This window comes from Quercus suber, unplaced genomic scaffold (assembly GCF_002906115.3).
Source record: "Quercus suber isolate HL8 unplaced genomic scaffold, Cork oak 2.0 scaffold_600, whole genome shotgun sequence".
Classification (NCBI taxonomy): Eukaryota; Viridiplantae; Streptophyta; class Magnoliopsida; order Fagales; family Fagaceae; genus Quercus; species Quercus suber.
Window position 1 is genome coordinate 298,608 of NW_027070044.1, and position 23,443 is coordinate 322,050.

At 36.5% G+C, this 23,443-nt stretch overlaps 2 protein-coding genes, 2 long non-coding RNA genes and 1 pseudogene across 4 annotated transcripts; 2 read left to right on the forward strand and 3 right to left on the reverse strand.

Annotated features, from left to right (window-relative positions):
* The first annotated feature begins 333 nt into the window (after positions 1-333).
* Positions 334-2,084, forward strand: LOC136063956 (uncharacterized). Its single transcript, XR_010625604.1, has 4 exons — positions 334-595; positions 1,077-1,212; positions 1,296-1,422; positions 1,507-2,084. It is a non-coding gene; the product is annotated as an uncharacterized LOC136063956 (long non-coding RNA).
* Positions 2,085-3,357: 1,273 nt separating this feature from the next.
* LOC111993805 (F-box/kelch-repeat protein At3g23880) lies at positions 3,358-6,505 on the reverse strand. Its single transcript, XM_024025631.2, has 2 exons — positions 5,272-6,505; positions 3,358-3,786 (listed from the first exon to the last, which is right to left on the reverse strand). Exons 1-2 carry the CDS (start codon positions 6,428-6,430, stop codon positions 3,689-3,691), a joined length of 1,257 nt encoding a protein of 418 aa, XP_023881399.1. The 5' UTR covers positions 6,431-6,505; the 3' UTR covers positions 3,358-3,688.
* A 232-nt stretch (positions 6,506-6,737) lies between these two features.
* Positions 6,738-8,135, reverse strand: LOC111999163 (pentatricopeptide repeat-containing protein At4g35130, chloroplastic). The gene is given in 6 exon segments (XM_024031281.2): positions 6,738-7,094; positions 7,097-7,227; positions 7,229-7,280; positions 7,283-7,736; positions 7,738-7,808; positions 7,811-8,135. Coding segments are annotated over 6 exon segments (1,104 nt in total). The 5' UTR covers positions 7,929-8,135; the 3' UTR covers positions 6,738-6,816.
* On the forward strand, positions 8,084-9,549 carry LOC136063949 (kinesin-like protein KIN-12B; annotated as a pseudogene).
* Positions 9,550-22,215: 12,666 nt separating this feature from the next.
* Positions 22,216-23,010, reverse strand: LOC136063953 (uncharacterized). Its single transcript, XR_010625602.1, has 2 exons — positions 22,708-23,010; positions 22,216-22,577 (listed from the first exon to the last, which is right to left on the reverse strand). It is a non-coding gene; the product is annotated as an uncharacterized LOC136063953 (long non-coding RNA).
* Positions 23,011-23,443: the final 433 nt, after the last annotated feature.

Genomic DNA, 23,443 nt, shown 5'->3' on the forward strand with positions numbered 1-23,443 from the left:
TACTTATTTGTTTTATCGTTGTTACTTATAAATGAATTGTATGAGATTGATTATACTTTCAAGAAAAATAAATAAATAAATTTATATTTATAGTGACTATTATATATATATATATATTTATTTATTTATAGTGGCTAGTGGCTATTCGGTGCCACCTACGAGATAGTGACTAGTATTAATATTTGTCAATAGTCTTGTAATGTAATTAATTTACATGTTCTAGTCTTCCTAACATAGATACATTCAGATTATCCAATTAAAAAAAATCATTTATAATGGTTTTTTTAGAGTAGTTGGGTATAATGTAACATTACTGTATGACCTTATCTTGACCGTACACGTAAGGATTTCCAACCAAGGCAATCAAATTCAAGGGCACGATGATCTGAGTATAAATTCGGCCCCAATTGAATCCAAATTCCCTCACCCTCCTTCAACAGCTACATTTCTCTCTCTCTCTGAGATTCTCTCTCTCCAATTGAATTCAAACCCTGCACATTCTCTCTCATGCTAAGCTTAGCTGAGATGAGCTTCCATTTGTGAGAATTGAAGGGAGACCGTGCCTGATGATTCCTCTTCTGATTCCAGCATCAAGGTATTCCTTCTTGGAAACCTAAACCTAAACCCTAGGCCTTTCACTTTTGGCTTTAGTTCCATTTTTTTTTTCAATTACGGAGAGGATCTGGATTCTACGTATGTGTTAGGTTACCGATTGGGAAAGTTGAATTTGGTGAATGTAAACTTATATTATAGTCAGCTTAGTTCTGTGGAAATGGTTGCACTAGAATATAGACTTTGAATCAGAAATCTTCACTGATTTCTGGAAGATCTTGTGACAAATTTTTAAAGTAAAGTTGATGATTCGCTATCAAATTAATGGACAAACCTTCACATTTGACCCAGGTGCTGAAGTTCCCTATCAATGTGATAGTTTTCATGTTTAAATTAAACGATTATTGGGGTTGAAATTTGTTTGGCTTGATTCAATAATTTTGTCTTTGAATATGCACTTGCTTTTGTTTCTTTTCTGATTTTGTGCTATGTATAATGATGCTATTAATGTTTTCTCTATATAGTGGAAATAATAATACGGTTATACCAAGCGTCCGGCCAATGCCTTTGTTGGAAAAAAAAACTTCACCAATGATCAAGAGCCAAGGGTCCGGCCAATGCCCATGTTTTTGAGAGTGTCTTTTTGCCTGCATAAATGAGGTGATAGCTGATTCTCTTATTTGTTGAGCTCATTTTAGATTATATCGTATTATTGAACTATAGACTCTTTGCAAATCAAGCAGGCTGAGAAACAACTTAACTATCAGTCTCACTGTTCTTTTCTCGAGATTGAGTGATTATAGATTATTCCTTCTAGCATACTTGACGGACCTACTTATTCTTGCAAAGATATGCCACTTGATTTTTCAGGTAATTGTAGATTTACAATCCAAATCAAAGAAATCTCAAGTTAAAAGGAACTTTAAAATTTTTTATATTTCTTTTCTATGGTAGGCCTTTTCAAATCTGGTATCTATGTTGAAAACCTCACATAGGAGGAGTATGTATGTATAATGAATGATGTGTTGCGGCCCTTGATAAAGGTTTTCTCCTTGCTATGCCTTTCTACCGTAGGCATAATATGGATACACATTGTATTTTGGTGGTTGTGACTTTGCTGGCACTTAAAGGAATTTTTGTGAAGCTCCTCAAAATGTGGGATTGGGCATAGAGAATTTGGTTCTTTACCATGCATTGTTGGGTAAATGGTTGTGGCGACATGCCTTTGGAAAAGTATAAGGAAGGGGTGTGATACTTTTCATCGCTTTGTTAGCTTTAAGGTGGGGGATGGATATTCTATTAAATTCTTGCATGATTCTTGGTGTGGGGGCCTTCCTTTATAGGAGAATTTCCTTTAGTTGTATGGCATTGCACTTAAATAAAGAGGCATCAGTGTTAGATCTAATTTCCTTCTCAGGGCATAGCTATCATATTTCATGCCCTTGTGCTTGTAGGAATGTATGATCTTAAAAAATATCCTACAAATATTAGGTTGTTAAGGCGTACTGCAATGGTTCAAGTTCATGACTTAGGGTAATGGGAGAAATGAATAAAAACTTAATTGATTTGAGAAAATCAGCCTCCAAGAATTAAAAGGAAGAAATGAGAAAAAAAGTGGAAGTGAATGAAGAACATAATGCCTGATTGCTTGGTTAATGTTTTACACTTTGAGCAGGTACTTATATAGGTTTAGTTGACCTTAAAAATTAAGATTTATCCATCCTTGCCATTTCTTATAACTAATCTCGCAATTATTATATGTTACAACATTTAGGCCCATTACAGATACAATGTTGTGACACTATTTTCGTAACTATTGTGACAAGTTGTTAAATCATATATGTGAGATACCTGTGGAAGCAACTTCTTTCCCAAGAGGTTGCCAACTGCCTTTTCCCACTAAGCTCAGAAAGGTTCTTTACCCATTCAAGAGCTCTAGAGACAACCTTTTTTCACAAAATATATACAAATATTAAAGTGGCAAGTTATTGATGGTAAAAAGTAAAGTGATGTTAGTGATTAGCCCAAACAAAAATCAATAAAAACCTCTCAACTCAATTTTTGTGAGAAATATTGTGAAAATTGTTCTGTTTATAGTGTTTCTCCTTCTGACACATGCATTTCACAAGATTGCCAAGATTATGAAATAACAATTGCATCATGTATGTGATTTGGGAGATTCTCTTTTAGCTTAGAAGTGGGATAGGTTGGTGTCAACATTGCCTGTCCAAGATGCCAATACAAACTGCAGAAATCTATAAGATGAGTTTTGTCATACCAAACATCTTGTTCTTGCCCTACATTGTTGTATTTCTCTTACTAACATCAAGGAGAAACAGCTTTCTAAAAGGAACCAATTTTGGTTTTAAGATATTTAGCGTGTAAAGCATGCATTGGCTATTGCTCGGCAGAAGTATCACCATAGACCCAAGTTTGATGTGTTCTAGGGTGTACTAACATAGACCAAGTATGTTTCTAGTTTTCAAATCTTTCCTAGACTCAGTTTTGTTTGCTATTAGAGGAGAGTCCAAGAAGCATTTTGTGAATGAACAAAAGAAAATCATAGCAAAACTAAGCATCCTTTTAGATGCTTACCATTACTACGTTCTGTACAAAGAATCATTAGCTCAGCTCTATTTCTTAACATATTCTTAAAAGAATTATTTTACCTAGAGCACATCAAGTTCCAAGAACAAAATGTTGGTTTAGGTTTATGAACTTTGTAACAGTAACATCTAATTCCAATGCAAAAAAACTTATGCCCATAATTTAGATAGAAATACTATTTTTACATCTATTATGTATGAAAATCAGAGCAACAATTTATGTCTTAATTTTACGAAAGTAAATTGTGTTCATCCTTAAACTGAGTGTTCTCCAACCGCATAGATAACTATATAACTATATAAGAAAATTCAAGGATTAAGATAATCCTTGATCTCTTTAGTGGCAGCTTCTTTATAAAGCTTTGCCACTCAAAACTGCTCTTGCTAGCAGAAATATAACCACTAACCACCAGTGTAAAGGAACCTAATGAGACCAAGGATTTTTCCAATTAATTTTTATGAAGTTGCCCTGCTGTGGCAATCGCCACTGCTACCACTGTCTAGGTCACCACCGCTGCCTGAAGCACCGCCTAGGTCATATATGGAGCAAACATTGGAGTTCTTTTTCTCCTCCTCCTCTCTCTCTCTCTCCCTCTCTCTGTGTAAACATTCTGAGTGATGAATGAGCCTGAGAAAAATAAGGTGCCATTAAATAGGTCAGTTGACGTGGCCATTAACAAATTTTTAGTAATGACATGGCCAGTGGTGTATTTTTCACCATTAGATCTCTTATAAATCAATTATTAAAAAAAAAAAAGTTGCACCTGTTAAGAATAAAAGTGCATCATAGTTTTGTGGTTTTCATGGTTTCCTCAGCACACAAGACATTTCTTTGTGTTTGATATATCCTTTCAATGAAGTTTTACTATTTATCAAAAACAATAATAATACAGAAACTTTTCCTATCCTAAATTCACACAAGCATATGACAAATACTTCAAAAGGTCCCACTTCATTGCAACATTAACACCTACTAATGATATTAATGCAATTTTTTGTTTCTTCCACTGTTAATAACAATCAATCAGGATCTAGAAGAAAGTATAATTTAAGCTACTGCTAGTTGTTGGACTTGAGAACATTTGACAACAATATTCTATCAGAAATAGCTATGGAACTAAACATTACTATGCAGACCAATTAGGCTAATGGGTTTTTGAATGGTCAACAGCGAAAGTACTAAAGAACAAAATTGCCTAGCTATCTGAAATCCCCATTTGAGCACATTTCAGAGTTGCTAACTACAATGCTATACTCTTAAATTCGTCTCGTTGCTACTTGCAACATTGATAGCACCTACAGAATTGCTGGATATTCTTAGCAATAATAACAAAATATATACAAAATAAAGTAGAAAGTACTCGATGAAAATTTTCCCAAACCTCAATACACATTGTTACCCACAATTACTTTCACCAAACACAGGCACAAACAGCTAAAACTATTAGTATTTGCAACCTCCACATTCTCTCTGGTCCCTATTGATGTTAATTCAATTAACTGGTAGTGCAGAAACAAATATAAACACTGACTCAAAAAAAAAAAAGAACCAAACAAAATGAGACTCAAAACAAAGCCAATATTGAACAAAATCAAGTAAACAAAAAAGTTAATCATTATTAAACTCTGTGTCCAAAATCCTAACTAATGACAGTCACTATTTGGCTGCTGAGAAAGCCTAGGAAAAGAAAGAAACAAAGAAAAAAAAAAGTGAAGGTGATAATTTAAACTACAAAATTGACTTAAGTTAGAATTATTAGAACAGGGCCAAGGATTAGCAAAAGGCAAACCTAAGTCTAGCATCTCTGCTCAAGCTGTAAATTTGCTTATAAGAAATGCACACTGAAAAGAGAAAAACAAAAAGCAATAAGATTGATCTCAATTCAACACTTTGAACTATCATTCCTCAAACGCAATTTAGCTAGCTTCACCCATTCATATTGAGAGATTTCTTAAACTCAAGGATGGAAACAATTGCAACCTTAGTTTCAGCATCAAAAGGACAAGCTAAAGTTATATACAAATTACGCTATGCTAGCTAAAGTTAATTTTCACAATGGTGGCAAAACTGAAAGTGATATTACAGCTAAAGTTAATTTTCACAGTTACTTACCCCCATCAAGTAAAACCAAACTCTCCATTGAATTAGTCGAGAAAGCCACCCAATTAGCATCTTCAATGTCGAGAATGTTCTGATTTTGACTCTCAGGGTCAATTGAAACCAGCCCAGTGGCATTCTTAATGAGAAGTTCACCATTGTTAGTGCAGCCAAAGAAATTACCTGCCCAAACCCATTTCATTGGTATCACAAATTTTCTAGTCCAAGACTTGGCCACACCGTACTTCTCCATAACCCATATGTGGCATAAGATTCTCCTACCACGCTCATTGCCATCATCACGAGCGAAAACAAAATCAGCTGGCAATCCCTTGTACACTGCAAGTTTATTAAATTTTATAGTCTCTGAATCAAAGTGATTACGAGGCATCATTATCTCATGGAAGCTCTCATCACTAATGTCAAAGGACAAAATGAAATAATAGCCACTAGTATAAGCTAAAGCGTGCAGAGCCCCATTATAAAATGTGAAGGGACCCCAAACACTAAAAATAGTCCCAAGTTTGGGTTCAGTCACTTCACACCCTCTTAAGGACTCCATTGATATTACAACCTTCCTCCACGAATCTGAACTTAACGTGTAAATCTCTGCTTCAGCTTCTGATTCATTGAACATCGCATTACACACAATTCTCAGAATCTTGAAGTCGTTGTTCAGAGAATCATAAGCAAATCCAATAGCGGCTCTTTCATTTTTCTTGCGATTAAAGCGAGTAGCTACAAGTTTCCTACACATTCTAATACTTGGGTTCCACAAATAAATAATGTGACAAAGTTCATTCTCGCGACTAGCTAGGCAGAACAAGCCATTACAGAAAGCAACAATCATGTACTTGTCAAAAAAAGAGGGGATTTCAAACCTAGAAACCTGGGTCAATGTGCGGTCGTTGTTGCAAACAACCGTACACAATTCTTTGGAAGATGATGAACCATCCTTATCCTCTGTAGTATATAGCAAATACCCACTGTGAGTGTTTGCGGATATTGATGATTCGGATTGGTTGAGGTTGAGCTTCAAGTGTTTGTTGATGAAAGTGGTGTCAGTGATGATGGAGTTACAAGATTTCGAAACGCACCTGAATCGAGTTAAGGATTTTACAGGTAGCCGAGCCAGGATGTCTTCCATGACGTCGTTTGGAACAGGCTCACGCATTGTTGATTTGTTGTTGAAGTTTGAGGTTTGACTCTTTTGAGTGTGAAAAGGTGAAATGCAGGAAGGACAAGGAGGAAGCCGTGTATGGCTATTGGGCTGTACTATATTTGTCAATTTATCTCAATAATTATAAAGTGGACTTGCCATTTTCAACATTGAATGAATCACTTTAACCCCATTTTTTAACTCAAAAATTAGTCAGACGCAAAATCTTTAATCATGGAAGGCTTGTATACGTTTTGGGACTGAAAATTTGGTCTCAAGTGGTGAGCTTGCTATGGTTCTTTCCAAACTGCCGCTCTATTGCTTAAACATCTCCCAATTTGGTGGTGGATTAATTGACTTAGAGTGGAACTCATTGATTCAATATCTACGTAAAACTCAATTCATTTAATACCAAATTTACAAGTAACTAGTGTGTTGACGAACCTGCAAGTTCTAGAATTGATTTTGACCACACTACACCCCTTCGTTTTCTCTAACCCTTCTATTATCATAAGACATTTAAGCCGCTCCACATCTTCCCACCGCCCAGCTTCAGCATACATATTAGAAAGCAAGACATAGCACCCGGTACTATCATGCTCCAAGGATAAGATGTGTCTAGCTGAAAGTTCAACTAATTCTATGTTTTGGTTGTTTCTGCTTGCAGTCAGCAATGATCCCATATCCTAGCTCTATGGAACAATGAAATTTCATCAATGAATATCTTGGCTTGCTCAAGATTGCCAGTATGCCCAATAAGGTCAAGCATACAGCCGTAGTGCTCTATTCCGGGATCTATACTGTAGTCCCTACCCTTCTTCAACCATGCCAGAAATGCTACAAGATTATGACAGGGACACAAAGGCTCATTAGGTTTGAAGTCCTTTTCCTTCATTTCATCGAACAATTGAACAGAAAATCTGCCAAACCCATGGATGGCATATGCCATAATGATTGTGTTTCATGATATTACATCCCTATGCAGCATGCGATCAAAAACTTCTCGTGCAGCCCCTTTATCCCCACATTTTGCATACATGTAAGCAATTGAATTCAAGATGTAAGTATTTGTACCAATTTCCGACTTCATAATAGAACCATGGATTTGCTTTCCCTCTCGCAATGAGGCTGATTCGGAATAGGCAGGTAGAATGCTTGCAAATGTAAATGCATCTGGTTTAAAAGCCTGGTGCCAAATATCCTGAAACAAAACCAAGGCTTTATTGTTCCACTTCCACCCATTCTGTACATAAGCAGCAAGCATGGCATTCCATGAAATCAGGTTTTCTTCGGTCATCTGACCAAATACATGTTCTGCCATATATATTCAACTTCCCGCATTCTCTATACACGTCAACTAAAGCAGTTTCCAAGACTGGATGAGGGAGAAACCTTTTTTAATGGCATAGCCAAGGACAGATTTACCCTCCAAGAGAGCTTGTGATTGTGCACAAGAGGGAAGCACGTTTATCATTGTGATTATATCTGGGTTCAATTTATCACCATCTTGCATCTTTCTCAAGAAAGCCAACGACTCAAGAAACGAGAACTTAGAGCGAAACCACCAATCATTGCATTCCAAGCCACCACATTTCTCGGAGATATGGACCAAGAAAAACAAAAGAGCCTTTGAGCGGCTTGGATTAAATAATTCTTTTGTGTTTTCCAATGCACAGAATTAAACATGTGGGTATGACTTTCAGTGAATGAATACATAGGATGAACTATGTAGAGCTAAAGCAAATGGCCACAACACCCATGACTCAAATGGAGGTCACACAGTGGCTTGGAGTCGTAGAAGTTTGAATTTACTAAAGTCTAGCTTCCATTGTCCAATGACATTATTGTGTCGATGATGATGGTGACAAGGAGATGGAGGGTCTCTTTGAGCAAGTGGATAAGCAAATAGCCAGCAGTGAAGCTAACAATATAATTGATGTGAGCAAGGTAGAAACAGTAAATTCAGATTCACAACTGACGGAGTTTGAAGATGTAAGTTTTCACGAGTCTCAGCACCACACATCTGGAAGTGGATGTATAGAGGACCAAATTTCTGAGGATACACTAGACAGATGTTAATATGGAAGGAACATTTGAACAGGAACAGGTTGACACCATGATTATTGATTGTGCGGAACCAGTTAATTAAATTACCTCACATTCTTCTGAAGAATCACGAAGCATTAGTGTGAGAGATAATTTTGTGTGCATAGTCTCGAAACCTCTTAATGGAGTTTCTGTTCTGCTGTCATGTCCAGTGCAGATGCAACTAATGATTTCTCAAATGGATCATTGAATTGTGTGTCTCCTCCTAGCCCCAGTGTAGTTTGATCTGAAGTATCTCCTGCACTTAAGTCCAACTCCAAGTGTTTCACCCAGAATCAGCAACAGAAAAGGTTGAGTACATCATCAATGCTGACTGCTTCCCAAAAAGATCTAGTGCTCTGTTTACTAAAAAAAAAAGTTTAAGAACTTTCTTACACCACCTGAACATTTGGCAACAAGCATCCGCCAGGACCTTGAAATTACTGATAGTTGTCGACAAAGTCAGCACTAAGGTGGTCATTGTGCACTTCAGATTTCCATCCAGACCTGAAAAATTCCAAGCCAGTTTTATCAGTTGACAAAGTTGATGTGGGTGTGCAAACCTTTCCAGGTGATGTACTATAAGATGATTTAGTCATATTTACGTGTACTAGTTGTAAGAATAGAATGCAGCTAGAGTGACAGTTCAAACCTACAAATAGTACTTGTTGATGGTCTAGAGTCTGCTGAAAAATTGAAGAATCAAGTTCCCAAAGTAAGTTTAGGGACAGATGAGTTTCCAAATATTATTCTGGACTCTTATAATGTGCATGAGTTGGTTGACCCCCGCTTTTTTTCTTTCCAAACAGGCTAGTGGAGAAGTATTTGGCAGAAACTATCGGGTGAGACATGGCAATAGGAAGATTATTGTGCTAAGCAAACTTCTGAGATTGTGCAGCCTAACTGTTTGGTAGGTTTCTTTCAAGTTATACCGATACCCAAATATAGCCATTAGTTTCTTCTAGTGATGCATGACTTCTTCATTGACTATCTACAGGGGCAACAATACAGGCATGAGAGAGACTGCAACACCATATTTGCATGCATAGACAAGGGAAGAAGAGCTTAAGGTAAAAATTTGTTCTCAAAAAGTTCCCATTCAGTATGTTGTGCATATATCTTGCCTATTATCTCCAGATTTTTAAGGAGAAATATAATAATCATCCTGAAATTTTAAGAACAAAAACTGAGTTTACAAAAAATTCAAGATGAGCTGGATTTGAAGTTTTTAGTAATATTTTATCATGATATCAAAGTAAATGGTCCTAAATTTGAACCTAGTCTCTAGACTCTCTAATTTACATCTCATTTTTAAAAAAAAGAGGTGATGTTATAATTCTTAAAGAGAATTGAAATTTTTTAATAGGAACAATTATATTATTAATAGCAACCCAAGTTTAGTTAGAACAACACTCCCATGTATAACATCACTTGTCCCCAAAGATAGCATTGTTTTTCATCCATTTCAATATAACTATCCAATATTGCTATTTGTTAGGGAAGTAGGCTAAGTGATTTTTATTTCCCCATTTTTCTTCGGTTGGATATTAAATTTGGGTTGGGCTGATGAATTATGGAAATAAAGCCACCTAAGTCTCAGCCCACATAGGGACAAAAATATTATTTATTATAATTTTTTTTTTTTGGGGGTAAAAGACGATATATTAAAAACAGCTAAACAACTACATCCTGCTGAACAACATACCATTGCAATCAGCCTCTAAGGCATTACAAATGTCCATAGGTGGACTACTAAAAGAAATAAAATCTATATCCTGGATAGCACCTATCCTAGCCAACAAGTCTGCACACCTATTGGCTTGGCGGTAACAATGGTTAAAGCGGATACGGTGAAAGCAAGCTGTCAAGCGCCTACAATCATCCAGCAGAGGAGAAATGACATTGTTAACACAAGCTACATTCTGAAAACACTCCACCACAGCTTGAGCATCCAATTCAACAACAAGAGAATCAATGTTTAAGTTATGGCAGAGCAGCAGCCCCTCTCTAAGCCCCCAAAGTTCTGCAATGAAACTATTAGTTGAGCCAATATGTCTAGTAAAGCCCCCTACCCAATTGCCATGCTCATCCCTCACCAAACCTCCACATCCAGCTCTGTCCGATCCACCCACACAAGACCCATCAGTATTGAGCTTCTTCCAACCAGTAGGAGGTCTCTCCCAACGAATAGCCCTTAAGACTTTATGACTTGGGTTTCTAGGAGATTGAACACAATAAAAAAATTCCATAGCTTGGTTCATAATCTCCTTAGACAGATTTTGGTTCTGCCCTTTCCTATTGAAGACAAACATGTTTCGATTTTTCCAAATACACCATATAGCAAAAGAAAAGATAGATTTCCAAGGGAGGTTACCTCGATCAAAGCTGATATTTGTTTTCCCATTGAGAGTGATCCACTCTTGGAGATTGCTCGTCCAAAAAGCTTGATTGGATATGCACACTCCCAGCTGTAACCACACGGCTTTGACCCACGCACAATCTCTAATAGCATGAATGATCGACTCAGGCTCTCTTTGACATATAGGGCATAGATCACCAACCATTACCCCTCTTTTAGCAAGGCACACCTTTACACCTATGCTATTGTGTGTACATAATCACAAGAAAGTTTTAATTCTAGGCAACGTTTGAAGCTTCCAGATCCAGTCATAGTTGAAAGGAGGGGCTGGTTCCTCCTTTGTAGTAATAGAATAGGCACTCCTTAGATCAAAAATTTCGCTCGGATTGCCTGACCATGCAAGCTTGTCTTGACCTCGACTCGTGAAGGGAATGGGGGTTGCTTGAATTAGGGATTTGACTTGAGAGGGAAGCTCAAAAGGTATCCGCTCCCAATCCCAGCCCATGTCTGAAAGAATATCACCCACCTTCCACTTATCAGCTCCTTGGGTTAAAGGTCCTTGGATCATGTAGCGGAGTGCGCCTTTACCTGTCCAATTTTCCCACCAAAAGTTTACCTTACTGTCTCTTCCAACTGTCCACATACTGCCCTCATTGAAAGTAGCCCTTCCCTTCTTCATTCCTTTCCAAATTTGAGAACACGGAAGTCTATCCACATTGGTAGAGTTTAACCTTCTGGGGTTGCAATATTTCTTCCTTAGAACTTTAGCCCATAATGCTTCTTTCTCAACATGTAGTCTTCAATTGAGCTTAGCTAGCAATGCAGTGTTTCTACCTGGTTTGTAAACCAAGCCCACCTTCCTCCTTCAATTTTGCTACCTTTTGCCACTCAACCCAATGGATTTTTTTGGATGATTCCGACGACCCCCAAAAAAAGTTTCTATTCACCCGGTCTATCCCCTCAAGGATTTTGTTCGGAATGTGAGTGCATTGCATAACATAGGTAGGAATAGCCGCTGAAGAAGCTTGAATTAAGACCGCCCGGCCAGCCAAAGAGAGTAAGTTAGCTTTCCACCCAACTAACTTGGTCTTCACCCTATCAAGGATGAAATTAAAGTCTTGAGATGAAGAACCAGGATGCCTAATAGGAATTCCAAGGTACTTTCCAAGGGAAGGAGTTGAGGCAAAGCCAATAATATCACAAAAGGATTCCTTTGCAACCCTATCCATATTTGGCGAGAAATAAACTCTGGATTTAGCATCACTTACAGATTGACTCGATAACCTGCAAAAATCATCAAGAACATTTCTAATAGCCAAACAATTAGTATGGTCGGCTTTGGCAAAAAACACCAAATCATCTGCAAAAAAATAAATGTGAAAAGGCCGGTCCACTGTTCAAAGACTTCACTGGCTGCCAGAGTTTTGTATTACACTTCTCCTCAATGAGCTGCCCAAGGAATTCCATACAAAGAATAAATAAATACGGCGAGAGCGGATCTCCTTGCCTAATCCCTGTAGACGGATATATTGGATCAAGAGCTTCACCATTGAACAAGATAGACGTTGAGACCGTGGATATACAACTCATAATAATATCAATCAAATCAGATGGTAAATTAGCCCTAATCAGCATATCCCTTATGAAACTCCATTCGAGTTTATCGTACGCCTTTTCTAGATCAATCTTTAAGGCCATGTACCCCACCCTTCCTTTCTTCTTACTTATAGTATGTATGACTTCCTGTACTGTGATTGCATTATCAATGCCTTTCCTTCCCGGTACAAAAGCCGTTTGGAGGGGAGAGATAAGCTTATCTAAATACGGTCTAAGTCTGGCAACAATAATCTTTGTCACAATCTTATAAACAGTGTTGCACAAGCTAATAGGTCTGTAGTTGCTCGACGTTTCAGGACTTTGAATCTTTGGAATTAAAGCAATAAGAGTTTGGTTTAAGTATTCTGGGACAGACCTCTCTGTAAAAATCTTTTTGATCACATCAATCACTGACTTGCCCACAATCAGCCAAAATCTGTGAAAGAATCCAGCATGCAAACTATCTGGACCCAGAGCTTTAAACACTTTCAAAGACCAAAGGGCGGATTTTATCTCTTCCTCCGAAGCAATCCCACTAATACTTTCCTTTTCTTCATCAGATAACCTAGCTTGCCAATGGGATGCAACGGGCAACGGGTGCAGTCCGAGAGCTCAATGTAAAGGAAGAAGTGTAAATACTACTGAAACCACTCATAAACATCTCCTTAACAGCACTTTCTTCATGAATCCACTCTCCCACATGATTCTTAATGGCCAAAATCTGATTCCTCTTCCTTCGAACAAGTGTAGACACATGGTAGAAATTAGTATTTCGGTCACCTTGAATCATCCAATTAACCCGAGACTTTAAAGCCTAAGGCTCTTCTTCTTGATTAAACACTCAGTCTAACTCCTTAAGGAGTTCATTCTCCAGATTAACTAGGAAAACAAAAGGTTTCACTGATAATGCCCGTTGAATACCATTGATTCTGGCCAACAAATTCTTTTTCCTAGTAAAAATGTTCCCAAAGTGGGAACCATTCCACCTTATTGCTGCTTGAGTAAACCTGTTCACTGCATCCCCTAAGGTAGGAGAGTCTCTCCAAGCCTGTGACACAATAGGTGGAAAAGATGACTCAAACAGCCAGCATGTTTGAAATCTAAAAGGCCTTTTTTTTTCCGGTGGTTATTTTCGGCTGCATCTCCAAAAGGATAGGGCAGTGGTCAGAATGACATCGGGTGAGATGAACAACCCGAGCTTCCGGATACAAAACGCACCAGCTAGGATTCACAAAGACCCTGTCTATTCTTTCCTGGATTAGAGCTTGGAACTCCCTTCTGTTTGTCCAGGTAAAAGGGGGCCCCGAAAACCCTATGTCAATCATGTTACATTTATCTAGACACTCTTTAAATAAAAGCGACCTATTGACACTCACTTTTCTTCCCCCGAATTTATCCTCCTCCGTAAGAGGTTCATTGAAATCACCCGCCAAAACCCATGGCATCTCATGCAGCTCAGCAGTTTTAATAAGATTATTCCACAAAATAGATCTTTCAGCAGACCTAGGACTAGCATACACAGCAGTAAAAAGCCAACTAGAGTTAGANCACACATTGCTTAAGAGAGTGTGTTGTGTATAGTATAACTTGCCCTACCCTCTCTTAAAAGTTACCATGGCTTTTGAGTGGAGTTTTGCCCCACCCTCCCTTAAAAGTTACCATGATTTTTGAGTGGAATTGTGGTGTGAGCATGTCATTGAAATGATAAATTTGGCTACTTTAGTTCGTAATTGTTTTATTTGGATTTAAGATTAAGAAACTAGAGGCATATAGCCCAATTTGGTGGGTTTAATTTGTCACTAGGGTTGTTAGGAATGACTCTATTGATGTGAGATTTTGCAAGCCACACTAATCGAAATAATGTAGATGGGCTATTAAAGAGGGGTTTATTTTAAGTCCATAATAATATAATATCGATAATTTTTCAGAATAATTGATTGTGATTTTTTTTGGAAGAAATTGATCGCTCTCTCGTGCTTTCAACAGAAGAACAAGAGGAACTCTCTTATAGTAATAAAAAAGTTAAGAACGTTGGACATGCTGGGTATCAGGATGGACAGAAAGGACAGGACAGTCTCTCTTCCTCGTTGAGGTATGGTAATGGCGTTTGGAATAAAACAGGGTTATTTAAGGATAGATTGATCGGTGAGGTCCCAGGTGCCTACACCCAGGCTTTCAGTTTCGGTGACCATATGGAGGATGATTTAGAATCAGATGAGGAGGTGGAAGTCCTTCGCGAAGGTTTGGTGGCAGTGAGGTTCTCCAAAGACCTTAAACACCAAATTTGGAGCCCATGGACCAGAGCTCTTATTATTAAAGTTGTTGGTCGGTCAGTGGGGATTAGCTATATTCAGAACAAGCTCTTATCTCTATGGAAGCCTACTGGGAGATTGGATTGCTTACCCCTTGGACAGGGTTTTTTCCTCACACGTCTATCGCTTAGGAGGATTATGAGGCTATCCTTAGGAAGGGACCATGGTTCATTGGAGGGCATTTTCTATCCATTAGACCGTGGGAGCTTGATTTCGACCGGCGACGGCCAATGTTTCATCAGTCGAATTCGTCTAAATGAGTTGCCTATCGAGTATTATCATGCGGAAGCACTGCATCAGATTGGCAAGGCGATTGGTAATGTGTTGCAGGTTGACACGCACACGGCCACTGAAACCAAAGGAAAGTTCGCTATGCTGTGTGTACAGATTGATGTCAATAAGCCACTAACTACGGCTATTTTAATAGGGAAATTTAAGCAGCCTTGTGTTATGAAGGTATCCAAAAATTATGTTTTGGTTGCGGTAGAGTGGGACACCGGAAAGAGAATTGTTCGTACACTATCCGGCAATAGTCACCTCTTGGAAGGACAGAGAAGACGACGGAAGGGAGCGTGGAGTCTTTCCCATGCGATTTGCATGCAGAGGACAGGGTGGAGAAAGGACAAGGTTTTAGTGAGAGTGTGAATGGTAGTGCGAAAGAGGAGGCTGCAGAAAGTACGTACGGCCCGTGGGTAGTAGTTGCACGTAGGAGACAAGAGACAAGAGAGCAAAGAAATGGTGGGACCTCAATGGGTCAGATGCGTGATCAGCCACACCAAGGCCAGGTACGAAATGGGCTTGAGAAGGAGACGAATATGGGGAAGTTACAGACTGGGCTTAGTAGTGGGCCTGCTAAGGAAGTGAAAAGGAAGCTGGTGCCCACCAGGGACATTAATAGGCCTATGTTAGCAAGCTCAATTCAACGTATAGTGAAGGCGTCTAATACTAAGGATGTTAAGGAGTCTAAGATAAGCCCAAACAATATAGGCCTGGAGAAAGACACCAACCATAATGGGCTTGGGAAAGATAAGGGGACTTTAAAGTCTAATGTGAAGAACTCAGTGAAAGGAAAGAAAGCACTTGCGCGTGCTAGGGCTGGTCAAAATAATTCTTTAGAGGCCGCAAAAAGTGATGAAAAGAAAGCACGACCAACTGATCAAGGTAGTTATGAGCTTCCAATTTTGCGTGATTCAACAGGGAAGTTGCTCACGTCTCGCTGTGGCCAGAAACGAGGTATCAATTTAGAGGAGGAGATCGCCACCCTTGTCGAGATGCAGGAAAAGTTGAGCCGATTTGTGCGCCGGATCGGTGTGAAGCTCCGGCGAGTATGGAATTGTAGTGGTCATCGGAAGAAGGTGATTGCAAGGGAAGGCTTCCCACCAATGCCAGAATCAGTCTGGACAAAGGCAGAGTCCATGCCGTGGATTGTAGTGATGGGTTTGTCGCCGATGGAGGTGGAACGGCTCTGAGTGACAAATTAAACCCACCAAATTGGGCTATATGCCTCTAGTTTCTTAATCTTAAATCCAAATAAAACAATTACGAACTAAAGTAGCCAAATTTATCATTTCAATGACATGCTCACACCACAATTCCACTCAAAAATCATGGTAACTTTTAAGGGAGGGTGGGGCAAAACTCCACTCAAAAGCCATGGTAACTTTTAAGAGAGGGTAGGGCAAGTTATACTATACACAACACACTCTCTTAAGCAATGTGTGAAAATTACCCTTTGAAATGGTGAGGTAAGTTATACTACACACAACACACTTTCTTAAGTAATGTGGGACAATTACCCCCCCCCTTTTTTTTTTAGAAACAAACACACACACACACACACACACACACACAAGGGAGAGAGAAATGGGTTCTAACACAAAAACACATCACAACTCCACTCAAAAGTCATGGTAACTTTTAAGAGAGGGTGAGGCAAGTTATATTACACACAACACACTCTCTTAAGCAATGTGGGACAATTACCCATTCTTTTTTTTTTTTTTTGAGAAACAAACACACACATACAAGGGAGAAAGAAAAAGATTCTAATACAAATACATACCACAACTTCACTCAAAAGTCATGATAACTTTTAAAAAATGGTGGGGCAAGTTATATTTTCTCGTATAACCTTTCAGATCTTGTATACTAAAAAAAAAAGCACAAGAACCCAAAAATGACTCTTGAGAAATTGTTGGAAACCACCAGGGACATGGCTGCTTTATCCTTTCTTGCGTATACAAGCTTTACGCCACCAAGGACATGTTCTGTTTCTTCATTTTTCTGGTTCGGTTGTCTTGGGCCTGCACCTGCTTTTCCATGTATTAACAGTAATGGGTAAATAAAGCCTTTTTGGGCTTTCTGGTTAGGCTGAGGCTTAGGCCTAATTGTTTCACTTAGCAAATATTAGGGCAACGAACAAGCCATGAATCTTCCCTTTTGAATCAAATTGCTAGTGGAGACTTTAGTACCAAATTCATCCTTAATCACCTTAGCATTTAATGTTGACATCTACCATCAATTATATTACATTCTATTTGACAAGTGTTTTACTTTGCAATCCATAATAAGAGAAGAAAGGAGTGTCCTCTCATGTTTACTCTATTAGTCTATTGTATAATGTCAAATTATGCTTGTCATGTTTTAAGGAGCTTAAATTGCTTTCTGGTTAGGCTGAGGCTTAGGCCTAATTGTTTCACTTAGCAAATATTAGGGCAACGAACAAGCCATGAATCTTCCCTTTTGAATCAAATTGCTAGTGGAGACTTTAGTACCAAATTCATCCTTAATCACCTTAGCATTTAATGTTGACATCTACCATCAATTATATTACATTCTATTTGACAAGTGTTTTACTTTGCAATCCATAATAAGAGAAGAAAGGAGTGTCCTCTCATGTTTACTCTATTAGTCTATTGTATAATGTCAAATTATGCTTGTCATGTTTTAAGGAGCTTAAATGTGAAAAGAAATAAACGTATTTATTTAGCATCATATTTATGTTAAAGTTTAAGGGCATGTTTGGTAGACTGTAATAGGCGCTGTAATGTAATAGTTGTTCTTATGGTTTAGTTATTCTTTAGTTTGGTTCTGTTTTTATTATAAGGAATAGTCATTCCTTATTAATAACTATTCTTCAAAATGAGGAATAAGTATTCATCTTTAAAAGGTTGTATTAACTATTCCTTAGTAAGTGCAATAATTTCAAAACTTAATATATTTCCAAATAAACAAACCTTCTATATATATCTAACAATTATAAAAATAAAAAATCATAAAAAATAACACATATCTCTCTTAAATTTAAAAATAACAATTTTTAAGGAGATATAATTGTATGAGTAAGATATTTCCTAAAATAAATGTTAAGTTTCATTCTAATGCTATAACTCACAACCAAACTAATGAATATGTTTAGTTATTACATTACAACACACTTTATTACCAGTAATAAAGATTACAATTCCTGCCGTAATCTTCATTCAGTATACCAAACGTACCCTAAGGTCTTATTTGTGAATGTTAAAATTTAATGTTCTTTAGCCATTCATTTAATGTTCACACCTAACGTCAATCACATTACATTCTATTTTACAAGTGTTTTACTTTTGCAACTTATAGTAAGATAGGAGTGTCCTCTCATGTTTTACTATATTTTAACACGTCAAATTATACGTGTCATGTTTTAAAGGGCTTAAATGCAAAGAGAAATAAATGTATTTATTTAGAATTATATTATGTTAAAGTTTAAATTCTTAGTTATAAGCATTAAAGTTTAATGTTCTTTTAATCATTCATTCTTGAGCAACTATCTAAAGATTTGTTAAAGAAGATCAATGCAGCTAAAAATGCCTCAACAACTACTCAACCGAAGTGCTTCCTTTTAGCCAACAAAATTAGGTCAATGAACAAGCCATGTGTCTTCTCTTTTGAATCAAATTTCTTATGGAGACTTTCCCAATTACATACCTAATCACATTGGCATTTAATGTTGATGCCTACCATCAATCACATTATATACTATTTGATAGAGTGTTTAACTCTGCAATCCATAATAAGAGAGGAGTGTCCTATCATCCTTTACTATGTTGTAACACATCAAATTATACATGTTATGTTTTAAGGAGCGCTTTTTTTTTTTTTTGGGTGAGAAATGAGGGTATCTAGATTCCATTCTAAAACTCTTCAAGTATTCGACTATTTATTATAGGGAGGAATTTCTTAGGGGCAGCCCTAAGATGCTAGTAAGAGATTTCGAATCTAGAATCTCGTAGATATCATGAAACCTGTCTTAGGAACCATTTATCCTTAGGAGCTTAAATATGAAAAGAAATAAACATCATATTTATGGTATAGTTTAAGTTCTTATTTATGATTATTAAATTTTAATGTTCTTTTTAGTAGTTTATTATTGGGATACCACTTAGGAAAATTATTAGGTACTCTCCCCTCTCATATGAATGGTGGGTTCCAATATGAATTTAATTAGTGAGACCCACCATTCATGTGAGATGAGGGAATACACATTTATAGTACTTTGAGAGTACAAAATAATTTCCCTACTATTTAAAGATTTTGCTAAAAATATATTAATTCACTACATCCATGGAGTTGACTGTACAAACTTTAATTAGTGGGCTAGTTTTTATGAGAGAAGTCTGAGCATTACTCTCAAATTATTCATTTATCTTCTTTAATATATTAACCAATTTATGTTAGATTCTACGTCTCCTACTTAACCAGGATTGGTGATTAAATAGTCATCTTTATCAGCTTCTCCATTTATCCCCTCTTATATAAAACATGTTCCCACTTTCTCCATTTATTATTATTATTTTATAATTGTGGTAGCTGTTTTTTTTAATTATTATTTTTATAAATCTCAGTTTCGTTTGGTAATTGACTGTGGATGCAATTGTGAATTTTTTGTTGAGAATAAAACAGTAAACAATGAAAGAAACAAGTGAAATTTAATAAACAAATAAGGAAATTTGAATGACTTTGGAGGCGTGACAAAATTGTTGCTCTTAGACAAACTTTTCCCACGTACACGAGTTGGTAGAGGATTATTAGAAGATGCAACCAAGATTTTTGGGCTTTTCAAATCGCAATTTTGGAGAATCCACATGATTTATTGTGTTTCTAAAATTGTTTGAAACAATCACCTAAAGTTCAAAAACGTTGAAATATCAAGGGGTACAACTCTTGACCATTAATTTTGCAAAAATCACAATTTTGCATAGTCTCACCTGACATTCGATCGACCTAATTTTGAGTGAGATCGATGAAATTGTAAAAATAGAAACTTTCCATGGGTGATTGTGGCTATGGCTGTGGTGGTCGTGGTTGTTGTTTGTTATAGTAGATATATTGTATTTTTTTTTTTGTGTTATTTATATTATTTTATTGTGTTGAAAACTAAAATAAAACTATTGATAGTGTTTTGTAAAGCGAGGTAGTAAAATTGATAAAGTAACTTTTTGTGGTACTAAATTGCTAAATTTATGGCCCCATCAACGGGAATGCTTTAAGCCAGGGACGCATGGCAAACACCCACCAAAAGTTACTATGACCCCCAGTCTCATGGGTCATATAACTATATCTAATGGGCACTTTCAGATAATTTTAACTTACAAGTCGTCCATAAACATCAGCGCCTGCAAGTCTATTAACTCATTCAACTTGATAAATTTACTATGACGTGGCCATGAAATTTAGTTTATGAACAAATTTGTGGTCTAACAGTGATCGTATTCTCATTTGTCGCATATTCTCGGGTAATAATTTTTGCTAAAAAAATGTTGTGTAGATACTAGATTGTGCTATGGAAGGAAGGAAGCGGGCTGGTGATTTAGACTTACCTCACAAAGAAAGTTAACAAAGCTTTTGGTGGGTATATAAAGTAACACAATCACCAAAAAATAATATACTGACAGAATATAAATATATAGACACGTGGCTTAAAATAATCATGAATTCCGAGTTTTGAAATGCATTCATCAAATGTTAGCATTGGAATTATATGCTTATAATAGGTAATAAGGAACTTATATTTCTCTCATTTTAGCAACTTTTATTTTTATTTTTGAGAATGCTCATTTTAGCAACTTGATACACATGCCAACATTAGATATAAATGAATCTACAACCATTGTATCATCAGTGAAACCAACTCATCAATTAAAATATCAAGCTACAATGTTTATATAAAACAAAATAAAACTATTTCTCAAAGTGCACTGATATTTGGAAAACTATCAACAAATATAAGTTAAAAACAACTATATATACTAAAGTGGATTCTTGTTCTACTTTATAACTAAAGGAAATTGAAATAATTGAACTTACACCGAAAATGAAACTTTTTGACAGTGGATCTCCAATCCAATTTTTTCTCATTACATGAAAAAGGAAATTTAAAAAAAAAACATAAATTATTACTCTTTTTCATGAAAAAGCAGTCGTCAGTTGTCACATGGGGAGCGTACCCATCGACTCGATAAATTTTTTGACACAGACTCGATAAATTGATTGGTCATCGTTGAGTTTTACCGTTTGGTACCAGCGATTGGTATAGGGTAGAATCCGATATGCACCAATCTCGAAAAATACAGAGAGTAGAATCTTTAAAGATGAAAATATACTGTTTTTAGTCACTTCATGCCATAAAACAAAACTGTGGACAGGAGAGTGTTTCCCCTGTAATGTAAAATACAGCTGCTAAAGCCACTAGGGTATATGTCCTCAATTTATTATTTCTCTCAACGCATCATCATGGACTATTGAAGGACTCGGGTGGAAAATATCTGCCTTTTCAACTTCTTTCTATGCTTTATTTGGGTAAAAAATAATAAAAGAAGAGAGAAGAAGACGTTAACTATTGGGTAAAAAATAATAAAAGAAGAGAGAAGAAGACGTATACTGCTGCTAAAGCCACTAGGGTTTACGACCTCAATTTATTATTTCTCTCAACGCATCATCATGGACTATTGAAGGACTCGGGTGAAAAAATCTGTCTTTTCAACTTCTTATATGCTTTATTTGGGTAAAAAATAATAAAAGAAGAGAGTTGAAGACATATATAGCGGCTAAAGCCACTAGGGTATATGTCCTCAATTTATTATTGGCAAAAATACACTTTTAGTCCTTATATTTTTAGGTCAATTCTTATTTTGGTCCCAAAATTGATTTCGTTGCAAATTTCATCTCTAAAAAAGGAAAATTGTTTTTGAAATCATCCTTGCTGTCAACCAACCAACGGAAATATCCTATGTGTCTAACGGAATGCCCTGCATGCTAACATGGCATTGACGTGGCCATTAAAATATTATTAAAAAAGATTATTTGACATTTTTCAAATACCACGTCAGCATTTTAATTAATAAAAAAAAAGCTACATTAGTATTTAAACTAAATTAAAAACTAAATTAAAAAACAAACCTTAAATCTAATTAAAAAACAAACCTTTAATTTCTTAATTTTAATTTACACTGTGTTTGTTTGTGGTGAATTTAGGGGATGGAAAACATAGGGAGGAAAATAGGGTAGAAAACAGTGTTTTCCATTGTTTGGTAAAAGAAGGAAAATGGGAAGGAAGGAAAACCTGGGAAAAAATTTTCTCTCTCAAGCCCAAAAAATTTATCCTCCCAAATCAGGAGGAAAAGGCTGGAGAGAAAGTGCTCTCACAGCACTTTTACAAAAAGGCCCTCTTCCAACATCTACAACAACCCATCGTGGGCAAAATAAGAAGAAGGAAGCAAAAAATAATCACCCAACCACCAAACCCAGCACCATCAGCAAACACCGCAACCTAGCACAGAAAATTAACCCAAAATCAACAGAAAATTAACCCAAAATCAACGGAAAAGCAATTAGAAAACCCAACTCAAAATCAAGACAAATCCACTGGAAAACCCAACTCAAAATCAATCAAAACTCACCGGAAAACCCAATCCAAAATCATCATGGACACACCATAAAATCAGCAAAATTGTTCTAAATCTAGATCCAAATTCATATAAATAATCAAACCAAAATTGAAAAAAGAAGAAGGAGAAGAAGAAGAAAGAAAGAAGAAGATGCTGAAGAAGAGGAAGAAAAACCCAAACCGTAGAAGAAATTTCACCGCCCAAAATCACTGCTCTTAATCAAACCCAACCTGAAATTTCATCTATAATAAAAGCATAAAACTCAAATTGTAAAAGAAGAAGAGGAAAGAAAAAGATTATCAAAAAAAAAAAAAAGAAAGAAGGAGAAGAAAGAGAGGCGGATATAGAGAGATAAAGAGGACTGAAGAGTGTTATTATGAATCAGAAAAAGGAGGAGGGATTAGGTGGGGGGTAGCTGGGAAATAATAGAAAAAGGGAAGGGAAATATTATTTTAATAAGAAAAGTGTGTATAATAGATAAATTAATGTGGGTGTTTTGTAAAAATGATGGTATAAAATAGAAAAAATAAAATTTTTGTGTAAAATAGACGGAATTTTTTAGACAACTGATGCGGTTGCTCTTATCACTTTTACCTCTTCTTATCTTACCTTCATAGCACACCAACGTCCAGCGGTCCAAGTTCTCTTCTCTCTTTTTTTTTTCTTTTTTTTTTTCAACGTGACCTTATCAAGTTGTACATTATTGTAATTTTTACATTATAGTAATAAAAATAATAACATAAATTTA

Bases quoted from the DNA above. Each gene is read 5' to 3' on its own strand.
- LOC111993805 (XM_024025631.2), bottom strand. From the start codon at position 6,430: ATGCGTGAGCCTGTTCCAAACGACGTCATGGAAGACATCCTGGCTCGG. The intron at 3,787-5,271 runs GTAAGTAACTGT...TATTTTTCTCAG, and splicing joins TTTGGTTTTACTTGATGGGG to GCTCATTCATCACTCAGAAT.